General features: G+C 35.1%; 2 protein-coding genes and 1 long non-coding RNA gene across 3 annotated transcripts; 2 read left to right on the top strand and 1 right to left on the bottom strand.

Moving 5' to 3' along the window:
- Window positions 1-5,538: 5,538 nt before the first annotated feature.
- LOC110724742 (DNA-(apurinic or apyrimidinic site) lyase 2-like) lies at window positions 5,539-11,717 on the bottom strand. Its single transcript, XM_021904200.1, has 10 exons — window positions 11,252-11,717; window positions 11,046-11,157; window positions 10,392-10,613; window positions 10,079-10,164; window positions 9,294-9,409; window positions 9,062-9,142; window positions 8,749-8,949; window positions 7,768-7,919; window positions 6,227-6,894; window positions 5,539-5,922 (listed from the first exon to the last, which is right to left on the bottom strand). The coding sequence occupies exons 1-10, from the start codon at window positions 11,360-11,362 to the stop codon at window positions 5,848-5,850; spliced, it is 1,824 nt and encodes a 607-aa protein (XP_021759892.1). The 5' UTR covers window positions 11,363-11,717; the 3' UTR covers window positions 5,539-5,847.
- A 956-nt stretch (window positions 11,718-12,673) lies between these two features.
- On the top strand, window positions 12,674-19,265 carry LOC110724761. The gene is made up of 4 exons (XR_002512053.1): window positions 12,674-12,995; window positions 14,733-14,837; window positions 16,931-17,003; window positions 18,926-19,265. It is a non-coding gene; the product is annotated as an uncharacterized LOC110724761 (long non-coding RNA).
- A 740-nt stretch (window positions 19,266-20,005) lies between these two features.
- On the top strand, window positions 20,006-25,791 carry LOC110724753 (transcription factor bHLH121-like). The gene is made up of 5 exons (XM_021904210.1): window positions 20,006-20,355; window positions 20,901-21,022; window positions 24,536-24,663; window positions 24,742-25,200; window positions 25,281-25,791. The coding sequence occupies exons 1-4, from the start codon at window positions 20,285-20,287 to the stop codon at window positions 25,198-25,200; spliced, it is 780 nt and encodes a 259-aa protein (XP_021759902.1). The 5' UTR covers window positions 20,006-20,284; the 3' UTR covers window positions 25,281-25,791.
- Window positions 25,792-27,531: the final 1,740 nt, after the last annotated feature.

The raw sequence follows: 27,531 nt of genomic DNA on the forward strand, positions 1-27,531 counted from the left end.
CACCTTACCATTTGCGTTTGGAGGGCTTGGTGTTTATTCTGCAGGTGATGTTCGTCACTATGCTTTTCTTGCTTCTCGGTTGCAGTCTGCTGGGTTGCAGACACAACTTCTTCGGCATGCTGGCATTGTTGGTCTTGGACGAGCCTTTAAGGATGCGTTGTGTTTGTTTAATGGAACAGTGGAGTCTGACATTTTGGGTAATCCTAGTGAGGTCGCTGCCCCTAAACACATGAAGAAATTGGCAGATATGTATTTCACAAAGATTACCGCTTCTGCAGAATCTGCTTATTCTTTAACTCCTCGACAATCAGCATTATGGAAATCACAGCAGGGTGATCATACCTCAGCTTGGCTTCGGGCGGTTCCTATTTCGGGGTTGGGTCAGACGATGAACGCTAAGACTTATCGATGTGTGTTGTCCTATCGGTTGGGTGTTCCTTTATTCTCTGTCTCGACGTCGTGCTCTGCTTGTTTGAGGGTTTTTGCTGGAGATATTTTCGGTGATCACGCGGTGTCTTGTGCTGGTATTGTGGGTATTAAACATCGGCATAATGTCGTTCGGGATACCCTTATTGATGTTTGCTATCGTTCTGGGATTTCGGCGAGAAAGGAGGTTGACATTGGGTAGGCTGGAGGGAACGACGAGGCCCTCAGACCTGCGGATGTGTTACTTTATTCATGGGATCGTGGTCGCGATGTCTGTGTTGATTTGACAGGGTCTTCTCCTTTGACACAGTCGGGGCTATCTGACTTTATTCTTGGGCGCGTTGTGGCTGATGCTGCTCATCGGAAGCGGGTTAAGTATGAAGCTCGATGTCAGGTGATTGGATATGGTTTCATTCCCTTCTCCTTTTCTTCGCTTGGGGAATTAGAGAAGGAGGCTGTTGCGTTACTGAAGCGGATTCAGAGGTTCTCGTCGACGCAAGACATTGGGGCTCGTGTTGCAGCTCATATCTTCACTAGGGTAGGATTTGCTATAGCTAGAGGAGTGGGGGACCAGATTGTATCTCGGCTTCCCACTAATTTATTGTAGGTTGTATGATTTTGTTTTTGAGATAATAATAATAATAATAATAATAATAATAATAATAATAATAATAATAATAATAATAATAATAATAATAATAATAATAATAATAATAAATCTGATTCTAATCTTCATCATTACAAGTCATAATATCTATTTTTTCCATGTTAAAAAAAAACAAAACACTTGTCAAATGATAAAAGTAAAAATCAAATTAAGGGTTATTGGATAACTAAAGTCATCATACTCTGTGAAAAAAAGTTCACAAAAACTGTTTATTTCTCCTTATTTTTTAGCTAAATGAGCAACGACATTCCCGACATTCTTTTAGCATGACTATATTGGTGAAAGAAATTATGCTCACCTTAATTAAATCGAGAGTATTGCAAATAAAGACTTCTTATATTTATATAGTTTTTTTATTTTTTTTTGACAGGACTTCTTATAGTATTTATATAGTTATTAGTTATACTAGGTATATTATTTTCAATAGCATTATTCTACAATTATTTGCTTCTAGAACTAAAACGGTCTACATACATAAGATGATAAGAGTGACCAATATAGAAAAAGACAATGACATTCAAGAGGGGTGTTAAAAAATAAAATAAGAGAAAGGTATTAGGAACTAAGAAGTCAATGAAAATATAAATAATAATCAAGCATATAGATATATTTAAATGTAGATAATGGAATATTCAGAAAAGCAAACTAATTTTATGTATATTATTAGCTTTTTTAATTTATAATATGTTATTATGTAGCTTCGGAAGCGAACAAAAAATTTATTTAATTCACCCAAGAAAAGTATAAATATACTTCGTAATATAATAAAAAAGAAAAGAATATCTCCAATTGCTATTTATTTATATCTGATTTGATAAAGCATATAGTACATCAAATTGTTTAATTCCTATTATTGGTCAACTAATAGTATCTTAATTATTCTTAATACAACTTCCTTTATCCTTAACTAATCTTGTTTTTGATTGGTTAATCTTCTTTAATTTGGTGACATGGTGTCGTTTTCCTAATCTTATACATGTCATTTCTAGCAAAACGACTTTGTTAGGGTAGCTTTCAAAAAACATAATGATGAGAAAATGTTTTGAGGAATCACTAGAAGATATTACAAATATTGTTATTTTGGGTTATTTTAGTTTTTATGTAACTTTCAAAAACTATATCGTTTAATTTTTCATACTACAAGTTAAAGTTAAACAAGTAACTTTCGTGTAAGAGATTACAAATTTATTACAACTTTGCAAGTTGATTAGGAGGGCAATAACTAAATCTTATCATCAAACCTTTTAAATCTTATCACTAAATCTATCTATTGATGCTGTCATTTTATTAAGTTACATACTATATGGTGTATTGGTATGTGATTCATATCGCACATCTATAGAGATTTAATAATTATAAGTAATTGTTTCTTAGGAGTACGTCATATTATTTTGAATAAATATAAGCTGAAAACTTGTTTACTTCCGTTAAAAAGTTTTACTTAGCTAGGAAAACTTATTTATTAGCATTTTTCTTACATTATCGTCAATTGGAAGTTTTAAATCATTTCGACTCTTATCTCGAGCAATCACAAATCACAATCACCATATTGTGATTGCTCAACAATTCTCTCATTTCCTTCTTTCTCCACCTCATTTTCTCTAATTTCATTCATACTTCACTATCCTCTAACTTTATAGTATATCCTCAAGAATTTACAAAATATCTCTTACATTTCATATATATCACTACTCCGTCTATTATATCGAATTAATGCTTTATGGTCCCAATGAGTCAAGTCTATTGTTATGGCAAGTATATCATAAGTTGAAGCCTCGTGATATTAATTTTTTGGCAACTTGACATGAAGGTGAACAAGACCAAAGGAAAAAAAAAAAAAAAAAAAAAATGAGATAGCAATGATATAGGGAAGATAGTACTAAATACGGAGTACTAATGTACAATAGTACCTAATATTGTCGATATCTAATCCATAATTTTATACAGTCATTTAATATAAACCCTAGTATTTTTTATTAATTTACATACAATTCATTACTAAAGAGAGTTTGTTCATGTTTGTAGGGATGCTAATTGTGTAGCTCATCATGCTCATGTTATGGCTCACCTTAGAATCGAGTACTCGACAAGAGTGTGGATAGGGGGTTGTCCAAGTGTGGTGGAGGAGATTGTTGTGTTTGATTATAGCCTAAGTATGAATAATAACTAATCGGTTGTGCGGCTTAAAAATAAATAAATAAATAAAGTTAAAATTAAGAACACAATACTCCCTCTATTTCATAAAGTCATAATAGTGCTTATTTCTTACTTTTCACGAGCAATAAAATGTACTTCACTAGTAGACGAGTGTGTAATAATTGACACAAATGGTAAAAGCAAAAACTATGAAAATCAAATGTAACATTTTAGAAGACATCCACTATATTACTCGACAAAGAGAATATAACAATTTTATGTACAATATCACTTGGTAAAAACATCTATCATTACATAATTTACATTCTCCATAATATACTTAGGAGTTAAGATAGTAATTTTGATCAATCTCACTCACATAATCATATTTTATCTAATCTAATTACTGTATTTAATTAAGGTCAATAAACTCATTTCAAATCATTTACAACCACCCAAAAAAAAAAAAAAAATCTAAAATGTGAGGAGGCTTGACTTTTTTCAAAAACATCGTCATCAATTTCATCATCACCAGCATTGATCCGTCTCCCAATTCCGCCTCGGAACCCTACAAAACGACGACGTCGGAGAATTCGACAATCCGGGAAACGGTCTCCCCGGCGGTCGGGAATACCGCGACAACTCCCGATCATAGACAGCGCGTTTGTCGGGGTCCGACAAGACGGAATACGCGGCGTGAACTCTCATGAACTCGTCGGCGGATTTAACCTCGCCGCGAGCGGCGGCGTCAGGGTGGCAAGACCTGGCAAGTCTTCGATAAGCTGCTTTGATCTCCTCGTTGGTTGCGCCGATCGGAATCTCGAGGACTTCGTAGAAGGAATTGGCGGAGGTTTCCGGGGAGGCGGTGGCAGCGACGGCGAAAGAGCGTCGGAATCTGGAAGATTCTGGAGTAGTAGAGAAGTTTCCGGGGAAGGTTTTGGGAGATTTAAAAAAAACGGAGGAGAGAGAAAATGAGAGCATTGGAGGAAGATTTGAAATGAAGGTAGTTTTGGTGAGAAGTGGTGTAACGGATTTAGGTGGGGGCGGATTTTAAGGGGTACCAAGAAAAAAAAATACTAGTATGATGAAATGATGGTATTTGTTTGTTTTGTTTTGTTTTAAAAAAGGATTGATTTGTTTTGGTTGTGACTCATTCTTTGATTATATAAGTTTCCTATTAGTTATCCATTTGACGACGAGGGAATTAGTGTGGACTCCTATTGTGTTCAGAAATATTTATGCCTTTTTTGCTCACCTCCGCTCTGTTGAAATCTACTATGTTTTGCTCAGAAGTTAAAAAAAAAAAAAAAACATATCTGTATTCATTTATTTTGGATTCTTGATTTTTTCTTAAGGGATTTAGTATTTGTTTATTGTAGGGGTGAGCATGGGAAGGGTACCCGTACCATTAGTACTAACGGTTCGGGTACCCGATAACCAATATCACTAAAAGTGATATCCATAACCCGAACCGATAAGTTCGGATATCCGGATTTCGGGTACCCGGATTTTCGGAACGATTATCGGGTACCCAATAAAGTATCCAATAGTGATAATTAAACTTAAAAAATTAGTTATTATGATATTTTTTTAACACTAATTAACAACAATACCACATGATCTTGACCAAATTATTAATAACATTACTAATTATTGATATTATATAGTGAATATGAAGTAATGTAAGAGTTTAAATATTGAAAAGATAGATTTAAGTTGGAAAAAAAACAAAATAATTGCTTATCGGAACGGAATGGGTAACCGTTAATTTTAAAATGATACCCAAAAACCATACCCGATAACAAATTATCGGAACGGGTACCTGAACCGTTATGGTTATCGGATCGGGTACCCTAATTTTCGGAACGATAACGGAACGGGTTTTTGGGTAGTTTTGCTCAGCCCTAGATTGTATACTCCATTTGTTTTTGAAACATGTACTCATTTAATGTGGATTTTCATTGTTTTGTTTACATAGGGAGTATTGATTATCTTTCTACTTTAAGAAATTTTGGAGCTAATTTTGAATTAGAATGTCGGCTGACATAAAAGTACAATAATTTTACATAGATGCCAACTAGTTTAATTGGTTAAGATAAATATGTTTACGTCACTGTCATTTTTTATTTTTTTTTATTTTATGAATTGGAACCTTTAAAAAAAATCACACTTACATCACTGTTGTTTTTTATGAATTGAAACTTAGATAAAACCGTACAATAATTAAGTTCAGATCAAATTATTTCCATCAGTGCGTAGATATCGAATAGCTGAGCAAGCTGCATCAACAGTCAGAACTTCAAAAACCGTACGAATGAAATGTGAAAAGCTTTCATCATATTGATGCAGTGAATGGCAAAGATACATTGAACAATTGAAGGTTAACTGGGATATAACGTTTACAGGATTTACATGGTACAACAGAACGATGAAGCTAAATCCTAAGGGACTAAAATTACAAGGGCATGATCGCAAGAGATGTCAACAAGTGCAAATATAATTATCAGAACTGGGAAACACACAATGAAGAAATAACAGTATCCTAAATAGATAGCAAAAACCAGACTTAGGACGGGTCATTTACATCTGAACTCGAATTCCTTGCAGATAGTGTCAGACTATTTTTTCTGTCTTGAATTTGAGCCAGCCCATCGAAAGAAATCACATCTAGTTTCAGGATTTGATGCAGGGCCCTGCATGAATAATGTCCATTTTAAGTACCAATAAACCAATACCCTCAACCACATTCATAAACTGCATTATAATCTTAATCTTTAAAACAAGTAATGCTACAGGAATCGTTGGAGAAAAAAATATACTGAACAAAGTGATTTAGAGAACAAACTTAGGCGGACTAGATGTAAGAAAATCTCAAATCAGATAAATGAATTGGTAACAGCGAAAATTATCTTTGTAACCTCATCACCTTAGCATAACTTTATAAGAATTTTATATAGGTATTAAAGATTATTATGTGACTAAAAATAAAGATTTTACCTCAGCTCGTGCACAAGCATAAAATCTTCGCCCAAAATTAGGACCTGATTTTTTTACAACCCGAGCAACGCAGGGTTCACGATGCCCTTGACAAAGAGGTATGCTATCCTGCATACGTTGTTGAATCCTTTGCCATTCCATAACAGCAGTCTTTCTTTCATTTTCAGGACAGCAATCAGTTGGAGGGTTATGCTCTTGAGAAGAAGCACTTTCATCAAAATTTCCTTCCTTGTTGATAGTTTCTGTTGTTTCTTTCACATAATCAGGAGACATGACAGTACTTTCTAGGTCATCTGATGCATCCTTGGTAGACTTTTCCACATTTTCACGAGTATTAGGAATTTTTTGAAAAAAGGATGTCAATGAGAGTTGAGAATGTTGATTTTGTTTCACTTTCTTCTTCTTTGGAACACCTGGTACTGATTGGGTCAGCCGATTTCCCGCTGTGGCCACATCTTGGCTTACTTTGGAAGCACTGGGCTCAATTTCACTGGAATTCACCACTGAAGATGATAGTGTATTTAAACCAGTGCTTGATACACTGCAAGAATAAGATGCTTCTTCAACCCTTCCGATTAAATCGATGTCATCTTCATCTTGTGTGGCTGGACTTGTTAGCGTACCAGCACCAACTCTTTCAGTCATCTGTCTTTTCATCAAAATTGACACTGCATAAAATGTAGAGCTGAATTACAAATTTCGGACAGATGAATCGATCCTGTAAATGATGAAGCAAAAATTGTGGGATCTATAAGAGACAATGGTCCAACACTAGGGAGTAGAAAGAGAACACCTAACTACCTAAGAGTCTATGGCACTGAGCAATATTTTTCATATTGCCAATTTAAGCTTCTATTTTAAAGTCTAAAACAACACTTGCAGCATGACCTGCCTGTACATAGTTATCTCCACACACCAGACACTCCAGCAGCCATATTGCTATTAGTGGCAACCTAATTGAGCTAGCAGGTACATGCAAGAGTAGACCCCTGCCCCTTTCTCTAATCTTAGAGCAAGCTAAGAAATTGAAAGAAAATGAAGGACCAGTGTAAAGGTAAGATTAGAGAGACGGAAGATTTAAAACATTCCTTACATGGAAAACAGTTAAGAGAGGAGATACAATTTGATACAACTTGATACAACAACCATAAACATCTACTCAGTAAGAATTAGGCAGTCACAAAAAGTTTCCTCTGAAATAAGAAAATGCAGCTAAAACTATGCAACCAACTAGGCAACTAGCAAAACCAACAGCATATCAGCAAAAAAGAAAGAGAAGCTCCAGGATGCTAGGAGTTCCACCTTAAAAGCACATACTGGTTTTCATGTCATCGGTAATATCTCAGTTCTACACGATTGTTCATGTTTTGCTATTTTAAGATAGAGATCTCTAACCGCTATATATAGTTCTACTTTCGATGCTTGGAAGTTGTGCACTTGTGCAATAGATAAGATGTGCAAACATCGGTATATGAACACCATGGTTGACTGAAAAATATGCTCACAGCATCATCAAATGACAAGAGGAAAAAGTCACATACCAATAGTTTGTTGTGACCCACGAATCTCTGGCATATATCTGGCGGATAGAGGTGGTGTACTGTGGATTTGAATATCAGGAATATCCTTAAGTGTAACAAACACAGGAACATGATCAGAACCTTCCAGTTTAGTAGCTCTACCTCCTTTCCAGCTATAGAACAGGGCAGAACATAATAGTGAGATTGCAGGGAATGATGATCCCAAATTTAATAAGCTAATCTATGACGTACTAGCCAAGAATATGCTATCTCAAAACAATTACTCCCTCTGTCCCACGTTATAGTTCCTGTTTTTCTATATTGGAGACCCAAAATGTTGTTCTTGTTTCTATTTTTGGATAGTATGCAAAGACCATTATACCTCATTCTTTAACTTTATTCATCGTACTTCCTAAACTATCTTGAATTTTCCACTTGTCTTGTACTTTTTTCCATTTTCTCTCTCTAACTTTTGTCTTTAAATGTACTTTTCACTTTTTTTTTTTCATGTACTTCATCCACTTTCTCCTCCCATTTCTTAAATATCATGAGAAAACACAAACAAGAACTATAAACTGGGACAAAGGGAGTAACAATTTAGTAAACATTATATCAGATCTACAGTAAACTATAACTATTTGTTATACAAAGAGTTGATATCAAGACTCAGGAGGACATATATTATTTTCATCCAGAGTACCTCAAACCATGCTTTATGTCTATATTTTTCTCAATATAAACAGAATATAAAGATTTTTTTATACACAATTTCAATGAAATAGAAGGATCAAAAGAAAATCAATAAAAAGTATCAATTATAGTAATAAAATAGTTTTATTTGGTGGCAATTGTTAGAAAAGACTCTCATTCCCTTTTCTTGCTCATAACAAATCCTGCCTCCAATTAACATACATATACCAAATTCTAGCAATATCAATTTGACATTCAAGATCATGTAGCATGCCCCACTTTCTGCCAAGAATTAGATCATCAATCATATACCTCAATGAGATTCCAGGCTTCCACCTTCTAAATTGTGTCATTATATCACACTCTTCAACATGACAAACAGCAAGGTTATGATCATCATTGCCCTGCATGTGGTGTAAGCATACACCAGAAGCAAGGATGTGATCAATCCTGCTCCCAAAATTAAACTCTTCAGCACCTGTATGTACCGGCCAGCATGTATATGCATCAGCCCTGCGTGAGAAGAAGATGATTAAAAAATTAGATCATTGCAAAAATATGTAAGCTCCATAGACTTATGATTTGTATAGCAAAGAATAAAACATAATGTAAAGAGGTTATAAACCTTTCTGGATGTTTTTCTCTAAAAAGGTCAAGAAAGGGACCTCCATTTTTCACCAACAAAGACCTAAACCATCTACGGAACCTATAAAAAAGGCATAAACATTATCTTAGAAAAGCTGACAGTCTAATTTTGTTCTCCTAACAAGAGAAACAGAAGGAGAAAAGAAAAGGAGATTGGTGAATGCTTCAAAAGCCAACCACATAAGTTGAAAAATCAGAAGATTGATAGTTACTCATTTTTCTCAAAGTCTGGCCCAGGTTCACAGCGATCTACAGCAGAAGGAGCAATGTTCAAATCCCCTACTACAATTATCCGCCTCTTTTCTTGTTGAAGCAATTCCCATCTTTTCTACAAAAAACTTCATATTTCAAAAGTCCAATAAACACAAACACAAAGAGACAAACAGACAGACAGTCAGATAGCCTGTCTATAATGCTAAATGAAAATTGTAATTTATCTTAAGAAAAGAGAATCTTTGATCCTACTCTTGAAAGTTACTAAATTTTCCTTATCATTTCTGTAACAATATAAAACTGCCTGTAAAGTAGTCAGTTTGTTATATCAGAGGATCCTATGTCCAACTTCCAGATATATCTTAAGCATTGGAATAGCATGGGTCCTTGAGAGGAATATATTAGCAACTCAACAAGACATCATTCACATCAAGTAAGAATACACACTGAAACTCTAGTTACAACTCATTTCATCCCATAAAACTTGTAATTTTATTTTTTTTAGTTGCCCTATATTATGGTTTACCTTACACTGTTATCAGGCACAGATATTGTTTCTGTCACTAGTTATTGTAAAACACAAGAGATAAATGCACAATCCTTCATTTCTTTAAATTTTCAAAGTGTAGCCAACTTTATGGACAGAGTATTAAACAGCGAAAAAATTGATGCATGTAATTGACTAAAACATATATGCATAAAAACTGTACTCCAAAGTCCAAAGTTCTTGGCAACACAAGAGAGCAATGGGAAGTATATATATCAGATATCAGAACACATATACCTGCATAATCTTGAAGAAGTTGGCTTTAAATTGAATCCTCTCCTCATCTTCAGGAGCTGCTCTAGGTCCATATACATTAAATAGAACTGCAATTCCAACAAAGCAACTTTACAAATATTGTTGAAAAACTTTCAATAAGATCAAAATAATCAGAAAAGAACTTGAAACATAATATAAAATCAGTGTGCAGGATCATGGAAAATGAAGTGAAACCCTAGGATGAATTGCATAGTTTCAAATTTTAAATCACTACAACACAGCTTGTATGCTAATATATGAAATGATCAATAGTATGACAGCCTTGTCTAGGTACCAAAATGACCGTGATCTGTGATGACACAGCGACCCTCACTGTCGATCTTCAAAAGATCATCTTTTCGAAACTCCTTAAGGCATTCCAAGTCAGAAAACAGCTCGCCACTAGATTCATTTCCACAAGTATCTAAAAGACCAGTAAAGCCTTCTTCTGCAGCCACAGGTAATGCCACTTCCGTACTAGAAAAGGCTGATTTTACACGGCAAAACGTTGCAACACCTACAAATGCTATCTCATGTTAGCACATTTCAAAGGTAGAATGATAGATATGCTACTCACTTCACTTGATATAAAGAAACATGCTTAAAATTTATAAGCAACTCAGAAGGAATCATTCATATAGGTGAGCATTAGCATACTCAGTTCCATATTCCACTTTAAGGAAAAATGAACACCTATACACCATACAAAAGCGAAATTCACTTTTCCCTACTAAATTCTCTAGTAAGAAAAGCATATCAAAATGGATCTTATCGGGTACTTATTTATAAATGCTTGCATTGGAAATTACCATTAATGCCAACTTTTTTTTGTTTCAAATATCGGTTAACTAAAATAATCGAGCATGACTCGGGTATTAACTAGTTATATCGAGCTAATATAAAAACCCCGCCAAGAAAAATGGAGGGAAATTGGGCAAAGAAATGATACCTGAATAACCAGTGCGACCTTTTCCACAGGTACGAGTACAAGAAAAGAAGGATTCATACCCTTGAGCCATAATCAAATCTGCAGTAAGCTCTTGCTTTGTTGCTTTAATCTCCTAAATTTCGAAACTTTAAATCAATCAAACCAAATAATAAATTCAATTAGTTATACTTTAATTCCCCAGAAAATAGAGTATAAGAAAGAAAAACCTGAAAGCAGATGATATCAGCATCGAGAGAATCGAGTAATTTAAGGAGAGAACCAAACTGGGTTATCCTTTGTCGGATGCCATTAACGTTGTAAGTTACAATCTTCAACATTTTTGGCAATTCAAATCAACAAAAAGTGTTTTTTTATTGTTGTTGTTAACATCTCAAACAACTTTCTCAGGTGGGTTTTTTCATTGAGTCATTTCATCGAACAGTAAGTGTGCATTCTTGTAATGTTGCAGATCATCGCCTGAAAAGAAACAGTGGAAATATAATTGATCATGGTTTTGGTATTCTGGGACATGGGATTTTTTAGCCCTAGATATGAAGTATGAAACGACAGAGAGGAAGCCAACCCTTCTCAATGACCCATGAACATCAACTTATGGCCTTATGGAGTTATGGGATGGTGTTTGAAACTAAGTACGGACTACAAGTTAAACACTTAAAGTATACTAGTATAGTGGCTTGTGTTGTGTCCACTTTGAACGTCTACTAGACTTGAATGATTTTTATCGGTAATTACAAGTAGAAAATTTGTCAATTGCAACTATTTAAAGTTTGTATTTTACAAATTACAATTATTAAAAAAAAATTGCAAATTGCAGCCTAAATGTAGGAGTAATACATTGTACTTCCTTTGTTTTTTTTAATAGTTGCAACACTTTTCTTTTCACGTTTGGCGATGCATGATTTTAATGGTTAATATCTTTAGTTAACAATATGTAAATATTATATACATTTAATGTTAAAAATAGTATCAATAGAGATGAATCTAAGAAGTAACAACATGAGCCCTCAAAAAAAGAAGTAACCACATGACTATATTTTGGCTTAAGTCTAAATCATCAAAGCTAGTTAGAGTGAAACACATGAACAGTGTAAAAGTCAAACTGTTGCAACTATAAAAAAGCGAAGGAGTACATTGCCACCCAATTTAATTTTTTTTCATCGATTTACGTGGTCAAGAAAAGTTTCATCAAGGTAATAGGGGCCAATTTTTTTTGAAGACTACAGGAGCCATTTTTAGTCTAGAGGTGATTAATAAATCGGGTTATAGGGGCCTTACAAGATATGTCGTGCCCAAACCCACAAAAAGTAGCGGGCTTTTCGTAGTTTTTTGGGTCGGGTTCTAGGCTTGCCCAAACCCACTCTATTTTCGAGTTAGGCCAATATTTATCACCTCTAATTTAGTTCATAAGATCCAAATTGAGCTCGAAATTGGCTATATGTCAGTGCTTCGTCTTCGCAACAAAAACTAGTTGCACACAGAATAAAAATGCAAATTGGTTAGCAAACAAAGATTGAATTTCACCCCTTTTTTTTTTTGGTGGATGAATTTCACCCTTATAGTTCCATAGATTATCCTTCGTGGTAGAGTTTCTCGTTAGCCCTTATACTCCATTTCGAGGCTATACGTCCATACTCCTTGTTCGTTTTGACTTTTGAGGGTAATACTCCATTGTATTTCTTCGAGGCCATACGCCCATATCCCTTGTTCGTTTTGAGGCCATACCAGTTATTTGTTTCATAGAGCAAAGTTGGCTTTATTAAGTCGAGTAAAAAATGTCCTTAAAAAAAAAAAATCGAGCTAAAAGTTGCACATGGGTTTGCTTATTCCCTTGAAATTTGATTAAGAAAAACTAACCTCTACCACGTTGGGCTGGTAGACCCAGTAACTTCAATTCATCAAACCACTCAATTCGAATTCGCTCAACTCCTCCCCTCTCATCATCTTCACCGGGTAATTCCACCAATTTTCGCTCTTTCTTTTTTCTTATTTTATTTTTTATTTTGTGCTCTAAATTATACAAAGTACCAAATTGTTCTTCATAAATTTTGAAACTTTGTTAATGAATTATTCAGGATTACGTTTAATAATTCCCTTTTTTTTTCCACCCCGAAAAATTCATACCATGATTTGCAAAATTGATGACCTTTATTGTTCAATTTAATTTAATTTCTTACTCTTTTATTATTTCTGATTTTATGAGTGAATTTAGATCTCAATTTCCCATCTAATTTGACCCAGAATTAATTACGTTTGTTTGTTTTAAGGTTGATAAGCAAAACCTCAAATTTGGTAGGATGTGATTATGATTGAGAACTTGTTTGATTTTAGCAATACATGTATTTTATGGAGTTTGATGTGTAGGGTAGTTGTTATGATACTATATTGTCTATATCTAAGTGCATTATGTTATGTATTATCCTAATCTAAAGTTAGATGCAACATTGTTAACAACACATATGGAGTATAAGGTAAATGGAATGATTATGGGTATTGACAGTGATTGTTTGCCGCATGAGATGGGTGATTTAGCTAGTAAAAAAGTTTGAAATTAAATCGGTGAATGAATTGCACCCTAAGTTGCCAATTTTATTGTTGCAATTGAAATTATTTGATTACTTGGTCGTAGTTACATCATTGATCTTGGTTGGGGAGGGATCAATGTTTTCAGCTATGCGGGGATTGGGAGAGGTAGAAAAATTGTTGCCCGCACTCAAGTTGAAACTTCATTTCAACATTTCGTCACCATGAACTAGGGTGATGACATCTTCTTAGATAGCATTATTTTCTAATTGATTTAGCTTTTTATTTTGTCGTCTCCCACGTGTGGATGATTTGTGGATCATTGGATTAAAAAAAAACAAAACCAATGGACCTTTTTTTCCTTCCTTGAATTAAATTATGTAGGGATTAAGACATGGTATATACTGATTTTATAGCTCATATTTCTAAACGATTTGTTACATAAAAGAGATTGAACTCATTGTAGTGGTCTTCCTTTGCACCAAAATAGGGATTATCAAATGGATAAGAATTGGAAAATTGAATGTAGTTCAGGTGATGTCTCTCTTGTCGCTATTCACCCTAACTACTTTCTCAATATAATAAAGCCAAAAAGTGTTGAAATATGCAAGAGGCATATGATGGGTAACAAATTAGAATAATAGCTGTACTTTTCTAATATGCATAGTATGTTAACTTGGCTTTAGACAATTAGAGTTGCAATGACAATAATACTAACAATATGTTTGGATAACAATAGTGAAGAGAAAGGAAGGGGAAAGAAAAAGAGTGAAGGGAAAGGGAGAAGGTGAAATTCCATTTATCTTCCAAATCTCTCCAACAATGGAGAGATTTGATTTATTAAAAGGGGAAGGAAAACAGATCTTTTTAATTCCCTTCCCTTCCCTCCTTGCATTAGATATCCAAACAAAGGATAATGTATCTCTCCTTTTCTCTTCTCTTTTCCCTCCATTTCTCTCTATCCAAACATAGTGTAAGTGATTCCTGGCTTTTTTGGTTTTACTACAAGTGACATACAAATAAACGTTATTTGCTGCTCTGTATTTGTGAAAGGTGATTGATTGTGCTTAGTGAATCATTATAACTAGTTGTAGATTATTTATGATACAAATTTTCAATTCATGTATAGAAAAATCATGAATATGACATTGCTCTAGGTTTTCACAGGTGAAGGTCCTTGAGAAATCATGAATTGGGTGCAACGTAAGATCTACTTATACAATGTTACTTTTGGACTCTATATGTTAGATTGGTGGGAGCGTTACCTTTTCAGTATCCTTTGCATATTTTTTTTTTCTCTTCTTTGTCATGCATTTCAATTTGCCTTGATATGTTAGATTGGTGGGAGCGTTACTTTTGTATTATTTGCGGCCTCCACATGTTTATGCTATTTAACATGTCGCCTTGGACTGTTGTAGTGGATTTGTGAAGTATCATTTTTGCTTTGATGTGTTTCCACCCCTAGACTAGGTGTCTGAATTCAGAAACTACTATAAATCTACGATAAAGTACAGGCGCATAGCATTATTTGAGGATGAGTACTGCTTCCACTGCTACATCTGTTTAGTTCATGGAAACCTCAAAAACTATGCGTGTTAAATATCAGCAGCTAAAATATTATATACAAAATATATGCTGATGTACAATTGAACCCGACAAAGTTTGCTTTGTGGATTATTGGATAAGAACCAATGGAAAAGTTTTGTCTTCTTAAATGATATTGGGTCAATTGGGTGTAATTTTATGGAGGTTAGGAGTATGAATTAACATGTGGAGCATAATAATTTGAGCAAAACCCTTTCAAGTGATGTTAAAATTCAGAATTATTGCTGTTTTTAGGTGTCGCTGGGGTAATTGGCTTATGTTCATATACTATGTCTATACTGCTAGCCTGTAGGTATGTGCAAGATTGATGAATCTTATAAAATGTCATAGAACCCATGATGATGAAGACCGAGAGGAGGATGGGGCTCATTTGTTGGAAGAGAAAGAGGGTATGGGTTTGTTATGAGGTCGGGGTACTCGGGTATGCCATTTGCACTGGTCTTTGATGGAGGGAAACCACCATTGTTGGTGGAGATCAAAGAAAAAAAAAAATCAATGATAAGAAAATTGACAAAAATATTCCAGATAGCAATTTGGTTCCATTCTTTTGATGTTTGAAAAGGGGTGATACCGATGTTGCAGCAAGAGATTATAGGGGTTGTGAACAGAAGTTTAGGCAGCCTTTGAAAAAATTCAACTCATTCCTGGGAATTTTGAGTGTTGATTTATGCTCCTATAGTGATGGAAAGGAAGCCTCAATGAACTTGTTGAGCTCACAATTTTTTAAACATGGAAGACAACTCCGATTATTTACCCCAAAAACCTTCATGTTTTGAATCAGAAAGGCTTTGAAGTTCTACGATGGTATATGATTTATTAGGTATATGCCATATCTGTGCATGTAAGTTTCATTATAAACCTATTGTAATTTGAGGGCCTGAGAATTAGATGTTCTGGCCTTGAGGGGTTATGTAGTTAGAAACTGGTGATAGGGAAACGAGGAAGTGAGTGTTAATAAGTATTGAGAGTAAGGAATGACAGTTTTCATATTTACAAGCTAATAGCCTAACATATACTGCGAAGCATGAATAACTATCCCTGTTACACAATTACTCATGGGAATGCAACTGCCTAAAAACTGCAATCTTTATGAATTTTGACATTATATAGAAAAGTTTTCACAAATGAATTTGTTAACATGTTATCATTTTGGGACTAAGCTTTGTTGTTGTTGTTGTTGTTGTTGTTGTTGTTGTTGTTGTTGTTGTTGTTGTTATCATACTCTGTGCATTTCCACATTCTCATGAAGGATTCAAGGTGACAAAATTTGCCCGATGGTTCACATCCTTAATTCTTATTTGGCCTTTTCGGTTGCTTATGCTATCAGTCTGTTCAAGGTTTATGAATCTTTTTATTAGATATTGGTTGGATGTTCTTGTTATCCAAAATGAGTCTTATTGTGATATTGTTGCAGTCATTTCAATGTCTCTTTGGTGTCTGTATATGATGCTGATAATAGATTTGAGATGAGTCAGATGACTGTAGTTGAGTTAGTGATGACTATGTTCATATTAAGTGATATGATTTTAAGAGATGCAAAGATGGTTTTGCAATCTCTACTGTTAATTGAGGGGGATCTGGGAGATATTACTTGCTTTTACAAAATTCATAAACAATGTCAAGTTTGCCATTCTTCGTGCGGGGCTAGGATTTTGTTAGGCTTGCAAGTTTTGCATCTGTTGATTTCATTCTTAGTTTCATAATTCATACTAACCACTTTGTACATTTCAGTTTATTATTGAGCTCCTTATCCTGAACAGATACACTAATCATTGTCTTAATGTGGTTTATTTTCTACAATGGGCTACGACAAGTATCTGAATTCTGGAACAGGTAACTTAAATCATCACATTGTTGATACATCTATCACTCTATCAGTTAGTCTTTTATGGTTTAGTGATGAAGTGCTTGGATTAGCTGTATATGGTTTAGTGATGAATTGCTTGGTATAATTCTCCGAACTTGGTTGATTTTTCGTAGTGTATTTGTAGTTGTGTACTTATCTTTTGGTTCATTGTTTGCTTAGGCCTTGGTTAGCATGTATATAGCAGATGATGGAAAGTAAACTATGGATATTAAGACATCATTTTGACTATTAGACATTATATAGTCTTTGAGAGTTGGAAAATTGTCACTATCAAATATTGACTAAATCGGAGAAAAGACGTGTTTAGTATTGTTAATTTTGTCAAAGGATGTGATTTTGAGTTTCTCTGTGCAATTTCTTTTAATATACCACACGAAAAGTTGATGTATCCATTTGTATTTCTTTAATTTTTTTTGGCTTATGCTCATTCTCAATCAACAATGACAGGATATGCATCTATTTAATAAGGGTCTTGTTTGGTTTGTACTTTTTTATTATATTATTATTCCAATTTTTTTTTGAAATAATTGAATACACTGAATGTTATGCTATTGTAATGTTAAGTGGTAACATCAGAATAGAATTTGGCCTTCCTTTTCTTCTATTTTACTGGTGGTCGCCAATTTGGCCCTCTTTTATGCTGTGAAAGTCATATAACGCCCATAATTTATACGCCTGTCTTTCTGGAGCCATTGCATGGACAATAGTTTTCTCTCCCCAAGCTCATATAAAGTTGTTTGAAAAAGCGCTATGCTGCTTTTGTTGGATCTGATTATGAGTGTCATTGTTGGTGCTTTAGTGCTTATGATTCTAGTTCCAGTTTCTGGAAAGAGTCCTTAGCTTGGATGTAGCTCTGGAAGAAAGTTAGTTTTTTGGCACTAAGATTGATGTCTGACTTGGTGACTTTTATATACTGCATCTGCACACCATAAAATATCTTGCATCAACAAGTATTGCTTGATGTGGGCTAATTTTTTTTCCCCACTTGTTAATATTATAATCTTGATCTTTTATCTATCCAACATAAATTCTAGGAGGAAGCTGAAATAGGTCTAATGGATAACTTGATATATATCCGTAAACCTTTAATATAATTTATGGTAGTCCAATGAACATAGAGTAAGTCAAACGAAAATAAGACATCTTATGAGTTCTGACTCTATTGCTGATTCTTTGGAATCGTCTTATTTCTTTTTTTTGACGGAGAGTTCTGACTCTATTGCTGATTCTTTGAAATCGTCTTAATTCTTACATATGCTAAGCTAGTTCTAAGTATATACTAATTGATAGGCTTTAAAATGTATCTGCTTTCTCTGGCCATCTGTAAGCCTGCCAATCATCTGTCCCTTTCTCTTAATTTTCTTCGATAAAGTTTAATTAGGCTTTGTTCTGTTTAGTGACAGATTCATGGTCTGTAGGTCACTGACAATATTTATTATTTGCCAAAGAGTTCCAACTCCCCGTTCATCAAGTAAAACTCAAAAATATTTATTATTTGCCAGAGTTCCAACTCCCTGTTCAAAAGTGACATGTAGTCTCTCATAGCAGTAGGACATGGACTTGGGGAAGGGAGAGTTGGAGGGTGGAGCTGAGTCGAATGCACAGCCATACTGTTGTTTCACGTGAATAGTTCCGTTTTTGCTACTTTAAACTTATTAACCTTCCCATTCCCATTCCCATTCCCATTTGCTCCCAGGCTTGATGTCAAGCTTACTGTGCAGTTATTTGCCTAATATTTCTCTCCTTGTTTTCCTGCCTGAACTTTATCTTTATGACAGTGTATCGAAAAATCTAACATCTTGCTGGGTTACAATGATATAATTGTCAACATTTTATTTACAAACACTAATGGTTATTTGATATGCTTTTGTTTGCCAATTTTGTTCAGGTATCTAGGGGGAGGTGCGTAGATTTCTCTTTCAAATGGATGAAAGTAATTAAAGTTGATACTGGACATAACTTCTGATGTATTGCTAATTATTCATAGATCCTATTCATTGTACCTTAATCAAATTTTATTTTGTTTCTTTTACAAATTAGTTTCTCAATATAAACGAAGGATTGTTGATTTGGATTTTGCTCTCCAGTTATATATTGATCTTTTACGTTAATTACATGTTAATATTGTATTTTGAGAGTGGATCTCTGTGAAAAGGGTCATTGTGTACAAATTACTATGTACCGTCTTCAATTATACGAAAGAGAGCAATACATTGCAAGTTTTTTTATGACTGTAATTTGGATGTTTAAAAATTTAATGCATTGCTTATGAATTAGAAATTAGAAGAGTTGCTCAACTACAATAATTTTCAATGCCTTCAGTTTTTTCTCTTGTAACTTTCTCTCACAGAAAGAACTTTTACTACGCATTGTTTGGTTGAGTGTAGCCCTAATTCTATTTGCTTTGAGAAGCTTATTGTCATCTTTAATAATTAGATGGGAAATTTGTATATCTAATTATCTATTTTGAGTATACAGCCGTGTTTCATAATTAGGGAGTTTAGTTTAGTTTTTTTTTTTTAATTTATTTTTTTTATGGTGATTTCTCACAACAATCTACGAATAATAAGTATTTTTAACATTGTATTGCGTGAAATATATAAATGAATAATGAATGGTATTCATTAACAATCATTATACACCAATAATCATTGATATATGATCCATGATTTTACAAATAATGATTGCTCTCTATATCCAAGATCCAATTACACTTTGTCTAATTCCTGTTAATTAGGGTGGTTACCCTAAACATATGCATATAGACAAAATGGTCAACTACAAAGGTTTATTTATGGAAATCTATAATTCTATGGTAATGCCTAAACCTAAAGTATATTACTTTTTATATTATTTATATTCAATAATTTTATTTACATCCAATAATAAAGTCAACTATGATTATGATTTGTAAAATTACTTAAATTCTCACCTCAGTACACTGTACATATCCCCCCCCCCCAAAAAAAAAAAAAAAAGGCGTGTGCACGCCACAATTACATTTTTATTTTATGTTTCATAATTTTCTGGGTTCGGTTCATCTTCCATGTGATCTTGCAAGTGAAGGAGGAGACAACAACAAACAAACACAATTTTTTTGTAATTTGTTACTCATTTTGTATAATTTTCTGTACAAAAAGTGTAATCAAAAATCAAAAATTTTTCCCACTTCCAAAAAAAAAAACCTAGTTTAATTTAGTTTACTTTGAAGTAGAATTAATTGGGAAATTAATACTACTACTAAAGTATGGATCAGTGGCAAACTGATAAAGTTTGTCAACCTCTTAATCCATCCCAAAGTTCCCAGTTTGATTCCAGGTTTTTTACTCTATCTCTCTTAGTATTATTATTTTCTGGGTATTTATCTGCAAATTTTAGAATTGGTTTCAGTTTATTTGTGTTTTTCTTATTGTTTTCTTGATTTTGAAGAATTTGAAAATAGGGAAATTTTAAATTAGTTGTTAAGTAATTAAATTGATGAACTATATAGAAATTGTGGTTCAGTAAATTGGAAGAACTATGGGAAATTCTGGAGAAAGTTGCAATTTGTAGAACAAGTAAATGAAGTAGATATTTAAGTGAAGTAATGTGACATGATCATATATATATTGTTGAATTTTTGCTTTGTCAAAGTGTACTAGTTAATTTATACTTTTATAATTGAACAAATTTTATCATTCTTTAGGTTAATTATGTAGCCACATTAATGAGAAGTAGTTGTGGGTGGAAAATGAGAGGAAATTGATAGCCCTATATTGAATGGAGGAAAGAATTCCCATGAAATTAATCAACCAAGGTGAGCCTTTGATTAGCAGAGGAAAGGATTGATTTGTATTTTTTTGTTTTAATCTTTTGTTTCATAGACAAAGGCCTGAGGCAGAAGTAAAGGATCCTGTTGCTGTACGAAAGGTTCAGAAGGCAGACCGGGAAAAGTTGAGGAGGGATCGATTAAATGATCAATTTCAAGAGCTTGGTAGTGCTTTAGGTAATCTATACAGTATTTTCTTTTGTACATACTTCTCCCTTGCTGATTTGTTGCCTTCATATTATCATCTTTGTGGTATTGGTGTTATTGGAAAAACGCAATTGATAAGTTAATGTTATACTATGATACTGTTGGGAGTAAGAAGTGCTCGAGGCTCCAGAGGGGTAGTATACACTATGCATATCATTGCTTTTAAAAAATAAAATATGACGACTCTCAATGCCATGACACCACACTAGCACTACTACTATTTACAATTAGCCACCTTTCATAGCATGGGAGTTGGGCTTGGGTTAAGATGAGACAATGAGTGGCTCTCCAAACTATGAAAGCACACAAACCTTTAGAGACACTGCTACTGTTAGAAATCAACCAATCTTCCTGACTGCTCCATTGCTTGAATTTCTTGACAATTAGAAGCACTCAGACCTTTATAAGGCCTTATGATCCCAATTGCTAGACGGATAAACAAGGAATCCTAGGAACCTCTTAGGCTAATATTTCATACAGAACGTACGCAGGTATGCTACATATATCCCCAAAAAGGTCTGCTTGAGAAATTTGCTTATCTGATACACAACTTAGAGGAATATTTCTGACCTTGCTCTTCTGGATTTTAGCTGTTTTGTAGTCATTTGACCTTCCTCTCTTACCTAGACTTTTCCAATGTAGGTCTTTCATAAGTTGCTCTCCGCTAGTTTTACTGGTCCAGAGGTAAGGGATTGTCATCAACAAAGGACAACTTTAAGTGAATGATTAGTTTGTCAAACATCAAATCCAGTGTTTTCGTCTGCTATACATTGCAACCTGCATTCTAAAACATAAATGCCATTGCAATTTTTTATTCTTTCATGGGGATTTATTTATCTCATTTTTTAATCCAAACAAGACTTAATGTAGTTAAAGTGCATGACTGTCTGAGTGAGAGTATGAACATAAAGAAGGTTATTGAAATTTTTTTGATGGGAGTTTAATCAGAGACATGATTGGTGACTTTTAATGCTATTAGTTCCTGACTGTTTGCATCAAATCTGTGATACATCTGGTTCCATAGCTTATATAACACTTGTTTTGTGAGAAAGGACTTCAAAAACTACTCCCGTTTCAAATAATGGACCACATGTTAATATGGTAGTAATTTGTCAGAAAAAACCTATTATAATTTTTTTGGCCAAATGAAACTTGTTTCAAAAATTTTTTTGTTCAAGACACCCAAAACCTCTAATTAAACTAATTAGCCCCTAATTACCCCTAATTAACTACTTAATCTTATTTAATTATTTAGAAATAACAAATAAATTGATAAATTAAAAAAAAAAACTTAAACCACCCCCAACCCCATCACCACCTGCCACCCTCCCCCTTCCACCTCCCCTGGTAGCAGCCACCCCCACCTTCACCCCTGCCGGCGAACAGAATCCCTACCCCCCGCACCGGAAAACCCCCGCCCTACGCCTCCCTGCGTTACCCTCTTCTTTTCTTGAACCACCACCCAACTCCGACATCGACTAAGCCTCCTCTCCTAAGGCTGGCCTACCCAGCTCAACCCCCTCCACTACACCACTACACGGAAAGGAGACCCATCCCTCTCCCTTTCACCCACCGCGACGACCAGAGACCTAACCCGCCCCTCCCTTTCACCCGCCGCGACCACCCACCCCTTACTAAACCCAAACCTGAAAATTCCACCCCTCATTTCCACAACCATAAACAAGCCCCTCCTTTTTCCACACCCATAAACGACCTCCCCTTGTCGTTTCAGGGTGTGGGAAATGGAGTGGTGGCCGTTTTGTGGTGGTGGTAGAGAGGGAGGTGGGAGTTTTTGGGGTTAGGGTTTAGTGATGGGTGGGTGGTTGCGGTGGTGGTTCAAAGGAATAGGAGGGGTAGGGGGGAGGGACTTTGTCGGCACGGGGGAAAGGAGAGGGGTGGGGGGTTCTGGTGGCCGGCGGGGGTGGGGGCGGTTGCTACCAGGGGGTGGTGTATTTGGGGGTGGTGTATGTTTTTTTTGTAATTTATCAATTTATTTATGATTTTTAATTAATTAAATAAGATTAAGTAGTTAATTAGGGGTAATCAGGGGCTGATTAGGTTAATTAGAGGTTTTGGTTGTCTTCAACAAAAAAAATTTAGAAATAGGTTTCTTTTGGCCAAAAAAATTTTAAAAGGTTTTTTTCCGACAAAAAGAGTGTTATAATAGGTTTTTTCAGACAAATTTTCCAAATATTTATTAGGTGTTTTGAGTAGCAAATTGCAATGTGTAAATAACATACTTCGTATTTCTTAGGAAGGAATATTCAAAAAAGGGGATTTTGATTTAATATAAAAACTATCATTGTTGTAGAAGTTGAAATGATATAGTGATATAAATTAGTGGTTATGCATCACCGTGGTGATTAAAAAAAATTGGTTTCGCTCCCCTTTTTAAATCATATACACCTTTGTTTCATATTATTTGCAACGATTAAACATTTTCTACTCACACTCGCTCCCCTTTTTAAATCATATACACCTCTGTTTCATATTATTTACAACGATTAAACATTTTCTACTCACACTTGATGTCAACGTCAAATCGTTGCAAAAAACATAAAACGGAGGTAGTATTTTTGGCCGTGAAAGTAGATTATTTTATCTTACCCTTTTTTCTTTGTTTTTCTCTAGTTTTCGTTGTTAATTTCAGTAAATTTACACAAGTAGTGTAGATTTACTAGTCTCCCTATGGTGTAGTTGTTGGTACTTGGTAGTTGGTGTAGTTGTTTGCCCCCCCTTAGGGATTATTGTACGGTAGGGTTATAAAAAAATCTATTATCTTCAACCCTACAATCGATTTGTTGGTAAAGATTCGCACGGAATCGCAAAGGTTGTCAAATTTTCAGATACGTTCAAATGATGAATCAAATGAAATCATCCTCTTGGCTACAATAAATCGTTTGATTGTCTCTGTAAAAAGTCTATATATTCCAGCGATGTGTGTAAAGGATGTACAAAAGTGTAAGATCTAATCAACGATTGTAGCTTCAATGAAGAATTCTTTTGTCTGATTTAATAAATTTATGTATTTGTTAAATTTAGATTTCATTTGTAATGCCATATAGCTTTTTATTAATGGATTAATTATTTCAAAAATAATATAGATTAGTGGGTAGTTTGGAGCTAGATGAGTGATAGTTATAAAGGCAATGACAGTTTTTCTAGTAGCAGTTAGCGAGTAAAAACCATGTAAAAGATGAAATGTAGTGTTCAATTAAAGTACCGGTTTCAAGTAGATGTTTGAAGTTGAGGCTATTTCCATTTCTTGCTACATCACACTTCACTACCATCCCAGCCCCCAAAAATCTAAACCAAAAGCTAGTTGTCCTGATTCCTGAACACACATTTTAAAGAACTACCTTCACACTGCCAATTTTTCTAGTAGAACAACTAACCCCAACTATTTATTCCTATAATTGGTAGTTGGTTGACAAAGATTATTAGCTGTAATTTTTGCTGACATAGATTTTCACCCTTATCCAGATCCAGAGCGGCCTAAGAATGATAAAGCGACTATCTTGACAGATGCCATCCAAATATTAAGAGATTTGACTGCTGAGGTCAACAAACTAAAAGCTGAATGTGCTACCCTCTCAGAGGAATCACATGAGGTGATATTTGCGCTATTCTTTGTACTTAAAAGCCTTTGAGATCATCCTAGTGCGTTTCTCATGAGTTGATTGCAACAGTTGACCCAGGAGAAAAATGAGCTTAGAGAAGAGAAGGCATCCCTGAAATCAGACATTGAGAACCTCAATGCTCAGTATCAGCAGAGACTCAGGGTAGTTTACCCTTGGGGTGCTGTTGAATCTTCCGTTGTTATGGGGCCACCTTACTCATATTCGCTACCTATGGCAGTGCCCCCAGGTTCAATTCCAATGCACCCATCTCTTCAGCCTTACCCTTTCTTTGGAAGCCAAAATGCTAGTACAATTCCTAGCCCCCACCCAGCTTTTATGCCATACCCAACGCCTCCAAACCCACATGTTGAGCAACAACCCATTCAGCCTGCATCCACTTCTCATGTATTGAGCAAACCAATTAAAGGTTCAGACAGTGGAAAAGCCAGACACCTTGAAAGAACTGATGATTCCAGTGATGTAGCGACAGAGCTGGAACTGAAGACGCCCGGTTGCGGGCAGCGTTAGGTTAGTTTGACCAGTGTAGTTTGCTTCACTGTTTAAGCTATATGGAAAAATGCATGACTAGGATTTTCACGTTTATGCAGGAATCTGAAGATAGGAAGGGCAAGCATTCACAAAAGAAGAAAAAAAGTGCCACGGATGGAGGCTCTCCAAGTAGATTTTCCTCCAATCAAGGACCTCAAGAGAGTTCTTCCAACAGTGTAAGTCACATTCCAAAGTCTGACAAATGAAGCAGTTTCCCTTGTCCTTTCTCTTGAATCTTGATTAGCTGCTAACAACATTCCGGAAAAATTCAACTATTACCAAACAAGGATAGAACATTGGGCAAGCTTGGTTGTGGGAAACATATACTCCCTTACATGCGTTACCATAGTTAGAACCTGACTTAGATCAATCTGGTGGCTGTGGCAAGGCTTGTTTTGACGATTCATTGTTACTTTGTCTGTAAAAATTAATCATAGGGACCTAAACTAGCATCTTTGCAATATTGCCTGTAAATTTCAAATTTGATACTTCGTGTATTTGTAGTTTTCATGATTCCTTATGGAACGCCGTGTGCATTTCATAGTTTACCTGATACTCTGGTTCGTCCTCCTTGATGACCATCTGGTGACCTGAACTTCTGCATGGGAGTTATTGCAGACTTGCAGTGTTGATGACAATGTTGCAGAAACTCTGGATCAGAGTGTTACATTGGAACATAGACTGCATCAATAAAATGGGACTTTACTCCATAGTTTATGCAGGTTGAAGAGGAAGTCCAAGCTGCTTTCTTGGACTGACCTTGTCCTATGTCAAAAACATACATTCCTTGCTCAACCGCCGGACTCTAAAAAGGGCTTCATTTGCATTTGCAGAGAAGAATCGGTACCCAGAAGGAAGAACATAAAATATTACTGGAAAAAAGTCTCGCTGCACTCCCCTCGGCTCCTCCTGGGCAGTTATTGCTCTACTCTTCTTGATTTCTTTTCTATCCACTGTCAACTTTGGGGAAGTGGTTTTGATCACATAAGCAGTGAGTCAGTAACAGCAATGTGATGCTGGTGGTATAGTTTAATAGTGAGCTTTTGTCATGGGATGGTTAGTTTTTGTTTAAATTTAGTAGAAGTTAGCAGTTTGGATTTGATCATGGGGTTACGAAAGCGAATGACAGTTAATAAGTTCGGTTACACATAGAGCTGTTAAAAGTTGACCTGGCCCGAAATACTGACTCAAATCTGATTATTAACCGACCCATTTGAACCCGAAAAAATGGTGATTCAAACCTGACCTGAAACCAACCCTAGACCCGAGTTGACCCGAGTATGTGAGACCCGAACCCGAACATGAACTGACCTGGAGATGACCCGACCTAAATGTAACCCATAAATTACTGATCCGAATTGAACCCGATTTGAACCGAAATTGACCCAAACCCGTTTTAACTCGTCAATATCCGAATTTAACCCGACTTGTTATTAACCTGACCTGAATCTAACTCGACCAGTTCCTAACCCGACCTGAATTTAACCCAACCTGTTACAAACCCGACCCAAAATCAACCCGACTTGTTACTGACCTGACTCTAATTCAACCCGACTTGTTATTGACTCGACCCGAATTTTACCAGATCTATTACTAACCCGACCCAAATTTTCAACCTAGTCTATTACTAACCTGACTCGAAATCAACACGACTTTTTTTATTGACACGACCTAAATTCAACCCAAATTGTTCCTGACCCGATTTCAAATCACCTTAAATGCAATTTAGACCACCTTATTATTGTTGATCAAAGCATTTTGTCTTGGGAGACAAAGTCAGTCCAGGCCAGCAAAAGAAAGGAGCATCATCCTCAAATTTAAGAGTTAATTATATAGTATAAGTTGTATGGTCAAAGGAGATAATTATCTTCCTAAATTATAAACTATAGTTTCCAAATATATTACCATATATATTATAGTCAAAGGAAATAATTAGCTTGATTAAAATGATAATTATCTATTTATAGTTAGTTGAACCCGAATATGACCTGACTTGGAAATGACCTGACATGATTGTAACTTGAAAATTATTGACTTGAACATAACCTGACTTGACTCCGGGAAAGACCTGACTTGGAAATGACCCAACCTGATTATAACCCGCAAATTATTTGACTTAAATTGAACCCGAGAATGACCTGACTTGAAAATGACCCAACCTGATTATAATCCGCAAATTATTGACTTGAACCGAACCCGGCTCAAACCCGAGAATGACCCGAACTGATTTTAACCCACAAATTATTAACTTGAACCGAACCCGACTCGAACCCAAGAATTAATCTAACCCGTGAAAACCCGAATTAAACC

The sequence above is a fragment of the Chenopodium quinoa genome, unplaced genomic scaffold (assembly GCF_001683475.1).
Source record: "Chenopodium quinoa cultivar QQ74 unplaced genomic scaffold, ASM168347v1, whole genome shotgun sequence".
In the NCBI taxonomy this organism is placed as follows: Eukaryota; Viridiplantae; Streptophyta; class Magnoliopsida; order Caryophyllales; family Amaranthaceae; genus Chenopodium; species Chenopodium quinoa.

Excerpts from the sequence above, each read along its gene's own strand:
- LOC110724753 (XM_021904210.1), top strand. The coding sequence starts at position 20,285 with ATGGATCAGTGGCAAACTGATAAAGTTTGTCAACCTCTTAATCCATCC. Across the intron at positions 21,023-24,535 it reads AGAGCTTGGTAGTGCTTTAG|ATCCAGAGCGGCCTAAGAAT; the intron begins GTAATCTATACA and ends ACCCTTATCCAG. Across the intron at positions 24,664-24,741 it reads TCTCAGAGGAATCACATGAG|TTGACCCAGGAGAAAAATGA; the intron begins GTGATATTTGCG and ends TGATTGCAACAG.
- LOC110724742 (XM_021904200.1), bottom strand. The coding sequence starts at position 11,362 with ATGTTGAAGATTGTAACTTACAACGTTAATGGCATCCGACAAAGGATA. Across the intron at positions 10,614-11,045 it reads AGGTCGCACTGGTTATTCAG|GTGTTGCAACGTTTTGCCGT; the intron begins GTATCATTTCTT and ends TAGCATTTGTAG. Across the intron at positions 8,950-9,061 it reads AGAGAAAAACATCCAGAAAG|GGCTGATGCATATACATGCT; the intron begins GTTTATAACCTC and ends CTTCTCACGCAG.